General features: G+C 36.6%; 1 protein-coding gene and 1 pseudogene across 1 annotated transcript in view; both read left to right on the top strand.

Moving 5' to 3' along the window:
• GRIP1 (glutamate receptor interacting protein 1) overlaps positions 1–8604 on the top strand; it is a 228996-nt gene that overhangs the window by 42922 nt on the left and 177470 nt on the right. The window contains exon 3 of the mRNA XM_029954085.1: positions 5992–6072. Within this exon, the coding sequence (XP_029809945.1) occupies positions 5992–6072 (81 nt within the window). The remainder of the gene's footprint in view (positions 1–5991; positions 6073–8604) is intronic.
• LOC115304066 lies at positions 7852–8406 on the top strand (annotated as a pseudogene).

Here is an 8604-nt window from a genome sequence, read left to right on the forward strand (position 1 = left end):
CCTCTTCCTTCTGGTTGAAACCTAGTTTGTGGACTATTGTGTCCCATTAGACAAGGAGATGAAATTAATTTATTCTCATGATCAGTTGTAAGCAGGTATCCATAGAATGGCTTCAGCACACCAAAGCAATAGAACTGAAGCCCATTTAAGACTCAGAAGTTTCTGACTCCAGAAAAGATTGAGGGTGCATTTTTGTTTGGTCTCCTGGGGAGAAGAAGTTTATTCTATAAGAGATTAAGAACCATTAGGGATTTAAGAGGAGTACTCTGAGATATCTCAGTGCTTTTCTGTAAATTATGCAGGGTATGATAATTGTATTGATATATTATTTTACTAAGGATAATACATAATTAAGTTCCATTGTCAAAACCCTTTGATAGCAATCCTTTAGGAAATCTTGCTTAAATTTTAGAATGTGCCATCAAACTGCCAAGGCAGCAAATGAAACTAGAGGTCTAGTATCTAAAAAAGAGAAACAGCTGACTTATAGCACATTCCAGCTGGGCTGGGATAAAATTAAAAATTATGGTCCCATATCACACAAGACTTCCATGTTAGCTGAAAATCAAAATGGCCCATTTCTTGATGTTTCTGCCTGTAGAATTCTAGAAAAGTTCATTTCAGTGGTGCTTCCTTTCTCTTCCCATGCCCCTCCCCACCAGTACCCTAAGCCCATACTCATTTCTCCCATCAGCTAATGAAGCACATGTTCCCATCTCAAACCCATGAAGCAATAAGGATTCCTCAATCACCATTCCACTTAATGTTTTATTATCTTTTATCTACTTTGATTCTTAGTTTGCACATAGTAGGCACTAAAATTTGTAGAATGTAATTAAATTCAAGGGACAGATCATTCCCTTCACAATGGATTTCGTTTTGTTCATCATGAAAAACAGTTTTCTTCTGAGTTCGTAATCATGTGCATGAACATTGTGGCGTAGCTGCCTATCTCCCCGCTGCTAGGAAATAGTCCTAATGTTTAATTGCACAAAATGCCTCCCTCCCCCTTAATCAAGAAGTTAAGGGATCTCCTGGCTTAACAGGTGCCTCAATTGTGCATAATTAGTTGCTAGGAATTGTTTAGCATAGGCTGATTAGTCTCAGCTGAAAGAAATTAATTTTTTTCTTCAACAAAGCCATGAAAACAGCTAGAGATTCTTGAAACCATAGTCTCTCTGGGAATCCCAGACACTGGGAGATGGAGAGACCAGGAGCAGCCTGATTTCACATGGATGCTGTTTGATATCAGGCAACCATTCAAGGTTCTGAGAACATGAGGCGACCTGAGTCCATTCCTCAAGATGTGGTTCTCTCAGCTCAGTGTGGGCTTTGGGTGTGATGCAGAATTAAGATGCCGGTTGTTTGCTTTCCAAATGTATAAAAACCAGCTTCACTCAGAATATGTAATCAAAACAAATGATTTGTGTTTGTCCCTCCTGTGTTTGGCACATGAAGAGACTGACCAAACTTGGGGGAATGAGAGGGACAGATGGTCTTCCCCATTGTTCAACTTGTTTTAAGTATATGCTTGACTAAGCCCTTTCTGTGCCTCTGTCACAGTGTCAAGTCTCCATTTAATGAAAGGCATTTTCCCTAGCCTCATGGGATGTTACTCTAAAGAAGACCTATGCTCTTCCTTGTTATAACCAATATACAGCCCCTATGACAGTGGGCGGCCATCCTGTGTGACAGTGATTATTTAGCTGCTAAGATGTCATTAGAGAAGGTTGACAGTTCTGACACCCTATGGCATCTTTAATGATTACTTGCAGCATTCACTTCGGTGAACAGTAGCTCACCAGTAGAATGTCTGCTGTGCCCCTATGGTGACTTTCAATTATGATCCCTTTTTATATGATCTACCATCAAAATCAAGGCTGGAAGTCCTCTGTGAAAATTGGAATTCTTTTGCTTAAGGGCATTATTCTAAAGGATGTTTGATAAATCTTTCTGTAGTCTGAATTAAAATTAAAGGAAATATATATTTTATTTTTTAAATATATTTTTTAACATTTATTGCATTTTTAGAGACACAGAGAGACAGAGACCAAGCTGGGGAGAGGCAGAGAAAAGGAGACACAGAATCCAAAGCAGGCTCCAGGCTCTGAGCTGTCAGTGCAGAGCCTGATGTGGGGCTTGAACCCACAAACCACAAGATCATGACCTGAGCCAAAGTCGAATGTTTAACTAACTGAGCCACCCAAGTGCCCCAAGAAAATACATTTTAATACTAGTTTTATAAAGAGTCACAAATTTTTAACATACAAATTAAGTTAGTACTTACTAGCTATTGGGCAATGATGCAACATTAAAAAGACTAGGCTATAAACCTAGAAAAAGAAAATCAGAGGTAGGAAGGAGGATGGTTCATAACAAATGTTTGACTTTCTTCAGGTTACTGTTTATAATAAATATATAATAAGTGCCCTCGATTGAATATAATTCAGTCATCTATCAGCAAATGTTTAATGAATACATGTTATGTGTCAGGCACTGTTCTAGAGATATTATCTACTGATTGATTCCTTTCCATATTATTTTACCTACTTTTTCTAATTCACTTGTGTAATTGAATGGAACTTGAAAGTCTGTTTTGTGTCTCCCTGATAAAATAAAGAAGTAATAACATGGGTCTTACATTCAGTGAACTTTTTAAGGCCCTTAACTGTGGAACAGTGAATTGTATTGGCATTTATTTTAAATTTTTATCTTCCAAAAAGTGAACTTAAAAGTATGGACTGATACTGCGGTACAATTTAAATATACTTCATTTTAGGCAAACAAATCTGTGGAGGAGGGGGGAATAAGATTTATATACACACAAAAGAAATGAGCCCTGATTGCTCATTTTAATAGCCTTCTCCATAGGAATTTGCTTACATTATGCAAGCTTTCTGCTGGGGTGGTGTGCTCAGCAGCTCACCTGTGTGATACAGAAACATGCAAATAAGAACTTATCAATGCTTATTGTTCATCCAAGAGGAAATAGCATAAGGAGAAAAGAACATGAGAATAAAAAAATAAAAGAAATTCAGTCCAGACTCACTTTAGATGTGTGTTCTTCTATAAACTTACCTCTCTGGACTTTAAGTCCCAACTATAAAATGAAAAGACTAGCCCAAATTATTCCTTATAACATGAAATTCTAGTGATATATCGACCAATCTCCACTAAGGGACCCATGAGAAGACCACAGTAGAAGACTCCATAGCTCTCCATGACTTTATGCTCAAGGATTAAAAATGTACCCCTGACATTCTTATCCTTTAGTATCCTCCTCTGAAGCCAGCAGCCACTGATTTATTGAGTGTCTTTCCTCCACTTCTACTGTCAAGCAAAGTTTGAATCAAGAGTTTACTTTGAGTAAATCACACCAAGATTTGATGTCCATGCTGTAATGGGTAGCTTTTTATAAAACGCCTGTGGTGCTTCCTAGAGGTCTAAAATAAACACATATGCTTAGAATATATTCTTAAAAGCAAATGGTAGGTGGTGCCATGCTGCTGTGTTGCTGTGTTTGACTTAATTCTCATGGTAAACATTGCCAGGATTCTGACTTGCTTCCATTAGGAATTATTGCTTTCACCTTGATGGACTTTGGCAAGCTCTTCTTAGAAAATATCAAGTTTACTTCAGTCTGGTACTTTGACCAATACAACTTTTGGCTTCTAGATAATTGTTTACTTTTGTTTATGCTCAGTAAGGACACTCTTAATACTGCAAGAGGGAGTGGGGACTGGGGAATGGATATGTAGATGCTGGCTGGGTGGCCATCTCTAATGTAGTTTCAACCTTTTAGGATGTGCATAGCTAGACTGTGTCAGCTCTAAATCAAGAAAATTGTTTTCAAATATACATGAGAAAACAATTTTACCAAGGTTGTCTACTTCTATAGTGCAAAGTGGTAAATTTCTAAATAAATAGCTCCTTAAAATAGAACATCGAGTGCAAAAAACCCCAGAGTCTCCTGGGCAAATCTCTTATTGCCCTTTAAGAAAATCCAACACTGGACTCAACCCAAGACTTTAATTGGCTGGACTCTTGACAAATTGAAAACTGAGGAAAGGCTTTAGGTTTCCAAGATGCTGTTCGTAAAACTAGTTTTTATGATCTATATCTCCTTGGCTCAGTGCTCTGTACTCATGCATATACAGTTTCAAAGATTAGGATTATAAAAGGAAATATATTTTTAGTTGGTTTTATAAAGAATCCAAATTCTCATATATAGTAAGTTTATTTTAATAGGTGCTATATAAAGCATATTGCTTGATTATTAAATCAATACTCTGAGAAAAGCACACAGATACTTAAGTGGAAATGGTGGGGCAAGTAGAGATTTCTGTAGTGCAATGCTTACATTTTGTCTTGTGGTTTCTGATTATACTCAAAATTGCATCTGCATGGAGAAGAGTCAAAGATCTAGGGTACTATATTACAAGCAAAAATGATGCTGTTGATTGTATTGGTATCCAAAAGTTGGTACATTATATCTGTGGTTGGAAGAAGATAAATAATTGTGTGATAAATGAAATATAAAATGAAACTGAATGATTTCCATTTTTTAAATTAATTGTTTACAATTACAATTACCCTGTTTACAACAATGTTAATCTTTCCTTTTTGTCATTGTTTATAAAGACCTTGTTAGTTTTATGAAGAAATCGTGAATCATTTCAACCAGAGGTACATCCTAGGAAGGAATTGAGTTCCTCAATTTTGAAACACAAACCAATTAGTTGGGAGAATTAATGTTTTCAAATGATAAAGCCTACTTGCTAAATTAAATGTTTGTTATATTTAATAGTTTGCAATGTACACTATGTTTTTTTAATCATTTAATGATTTCCTATTACAACAACCACAACAAACCTACCTTACAATATGGCCAAAAGTACCATTTGGGTCATCTAGCTTGACTAGATAGGCTAGATAATTATTTTACATTGCATCTACCAAGGCCATATACATCTTATTCTTGACAACATATATGACTGTCACTCAGATATCTCTTACTTTATACAAATGCCCCATGCAAATTAGCAAGAATTCTTCCTTTCTTTTTTAACCCTAATATTTGCCATCCTAGTTCATTCCTCCTATATTCCAAGCCAGATTAAATCCATTTCTATATTTAAATAAAAACCACTTGACTTAGAATTTCATGGATCCATCACTATGATCTTGTTACCTAGTGTTTTGCTCATCCAGCTTCTTGCCTGTCACAGATACACTGAGCTTTAGTCCTTCTGTCTTTTCGGTTGTTCTCTTTATGGTTCTGCAGGTTATTTTTATCTCTTTCTAAAAAAGGGCAGATGAGCCCATAGCAAAATACGTCTTCTTTTGCCAAACCATCATTTCCTTCCTGTTTTCTAACAGCTTCTCTGGTCTTACTCTGAATGTCCATATCCCTCCATATCTCTGGATGCCATTCTGCACTTCCAAGAGGAACCTACTAATTCTGTATGTCTTTATTTTCCTGCAATACTAATGCTCTGTCATCTGCTTATAATACTCTGTCATCCAAAATATAACATTTTGTTTCATTTCCTTTGTTCTTCTACCTGATTCTTCTTAGTGCCCACTGAGCCATTTTATTCCTTCTTTGTCTTCTTCTTACTGATATTCACCAATACTTATTTATCAATGCATGTAGGTGACAGGCAAATAATTTGTATGCTGCACTTGTATAGTTCTTACCATTTTATGCCTTCAGGTTGATCCTGACAATAGCTCAATCATGACAATCCTAAGATGTAGATGAGAAAGTATCTCCCTCCCTCTTTTATAGGAGAGAAAACCAACATTCAGTGCATTTCAAATGACTTGCCCCACACCTAAGCCAAGATTAATATTCCGATCTCCTAACTCTTTCTACTATACCATACCATATCACCTCTCTTTGGCAGAAGGATGGCAGTCCATTAAAAAATCTTCACTGCATTAGAAACTGGATGGAAATTAACCAAACGCTTCATTGTACCTTTGCAGATGAGAGCCCCTACACTAAATCCGCCAGCCAGACAAAGCCGCCTGATGGAGCGTTGGCTGTGAGGAGACAGAGCATCCCAGGTTAGACCAGACTGTTGGATTTTTCAGCTGTTTTACTTTTGAACCCTGTTTTGATGATCCTAAATAGTTCCAACATGGTAATTAAAATCAATGCTATTTCATAGGGTATAGGCTGCATTCCACCCAACTTGTTCGAAGGATACTCATAAAAACTAGACTTTGGAAAAGCTTGCCAACTTGTGAGAAATCATCTTATGTGCAAATTCTTTGTAAAATGACTTGGAGTTATGTCAGCTCTCACTCATTTACTTACTCTCTTCTCTGTTTTCAGGGGATGACTCTCATGGCAGTATCTATTTATTGAGATGTACAAGGGGTTCAAATTGCTGTAGCCAAATATATATATATTCTGAATAACAAATTATTCCTTTCTTCTTATTTCTTTGAACCTGGATGTAGTTCCACTGGGCAACTCTTATAAAATTTTGGGTCTTTGACTCAGGAAGATGCAGTTAGGATTCCTATAATACAATACATGATACCTGTTTTTTCAAAAAAACATTTTGGACAAATATCTTAAAAGCCTTACCACAACACTTCAATATTTTTGAAGCTCTGAATTTGAGAATGACATAGAAGTTCTAAAAGAGGAAGAAATTCAAAGTATTACTCAAACTATGTAAAGCTAGTTAATTTGTGATACACCTCTTATGGAAGTAACTATACTTAAAAGAAGAGTTAAAATCATTAATACATTTAGACATTTATACGAACAATGCCTTTATATATTTTAGAACAAGTGAATCGAGTACAGCTAAATCTCAGCTATGCGATTTTAGGGCACAGTAGTTTAACAAATCGGGAGAAATAAAGCAGTGTTTCCAACCTTTCAGTTGAATGGTTTGGCAAATCTGTCAGTGAATAGGGGAATTTTTTCCATTTGAATAAGAGCACTGTGAGTCCAGTTTCTGAGCAACCCTGCTCATGATTATTATTTACTTTTACAAGAATAACGTGTGGTTATTTTTATTCTTTTTGTGAAGGCTTAGATTCATTATGAAAGTACATGGCTGGTAAAGAGGCATATTGTGAACATGCTGTACATCCTTGTTTGGGTGTTTTGAAGATTCTAAAGTAATTTGAATTCTATAATTAGATGGCATCACCCAGTGCTGAGATTTCTTCTATTCCATCCTACAAGCCCATCATTCTTAATGCTGATCACATTTAGAAAAACTATTTCAGTATGGGCTATGACTTTCTCCTTATCAGCAGTAAGGAAGTACCCCAAGTTTGAAGTTCAGGAATGCCAGTTATCCATCAATTCCTTCTTGGTTTCTCTACATTAGCTAGTATGCAATTCTCGTCTGTTGGGAAGAGTGAAGGGACTTCCTAGTCTCCTTACCCCTTTATGTGATATTAAGCAAAAGCACTGGCTATAATTATGTTTTCTTTTCATGGGTTCTCAGTATTGGAGGGCCAAACTTCTCCCTAAAGTCATTAAGTAGTTTTTTATGTTATGTGCTAGGTAAAAAGAAGTTATTCATCATAATCCTTAGTTCATGACATATAGTGATTCTTCATTACAGAACATTTTCCTTTGGTCCTCCTTATATCAGTTTAATTTGAATCGATTTAAATAGAACCATGAACCTATTTTGTAGGCTGCATGGGTTATTTTCTTGGGGTTTCAACAGGGACAGACATCTTTTTGTTCATCTTTAATGAGGTAGCAGTCAGAAGGGTTGGGGAAAATCTTCTTATTTAGAATAGCCCAAGAAGAAAGGCTTTACCATCCGAGGTCTGAGAAACCAAAGTAGTTATAAGAGGCAGGAGGAGATGGCGGTCTCCACAGGAGTTAAAGTTCCTCGTAATTTTCGCTTGTTGGAAGAACTTGAAGAAGGACAAAAAGGAGTAGGCGATGGTACGGTTAGCTGGGGCCTTGAAGATGACGAAGATATGACACTTACAAGGTGGACAGGCATGATTATTGGGCCACCAAGGACAAATTATGAAAACAGAATATATAGCCTGGAAGTAGAATGTGGATCTAAATACACAGAAGCTCCTCCATCAGTTAGATTTGTAATCAAAATTAATATGAATGGAATTAATAATTCCAGTGGAATGGTGGATGCACGGAGCATACCAGTGTTAGCAAAATGGCAAAACTCATATAGCATTAAAGTCGTACTCCAGGAGCTGCGGCGTCTGATGATGTCCAAAGAAAATGTGAAGCTTCCACAGCCGCCAGAAGGACAGACATACAACAATTAATTTTAGTGAATCTCAAACTTGTCTTAAATTAACAACCTTCTACTCATGTTAATGTCTTGATTAAATATCACAATGCAAAATTCCCACACATTAAGTAAAAGAATTCCAGCTGGTAAACAGGAGGAAAAACGCAGCACCATTTGTTTTCTCTTGCTAAGGCACTGTCATTTAAGCATAAACCTGGAGTACTCAAGATAGAATTCAGGTTTTCGAGATGAAAGCATGGAGAGAAGAGTCACATGCTGTGGAAGCATGTGTGTTTCTGAAAAGTAAAAACATCTCAAGAAGGAAAAACAGACCTGGCATGCTTTACCC

This window comes from Suricata suricatta, chromosome 10, assembly GCF_006229205.1.
Source record: "Suricata suricatta isolate VVHF042 chromosome 10, meerkat_22Aug2017_6uvM2_HiC, whole genome shotgun sequence".
Taxonomy (NCBI): domain Eukaryota; kingdom Metazoa; phylum Chordata; class Mammalia; order Carnivora; family Herpestidae; genus Suricata; species Suricata suricatta.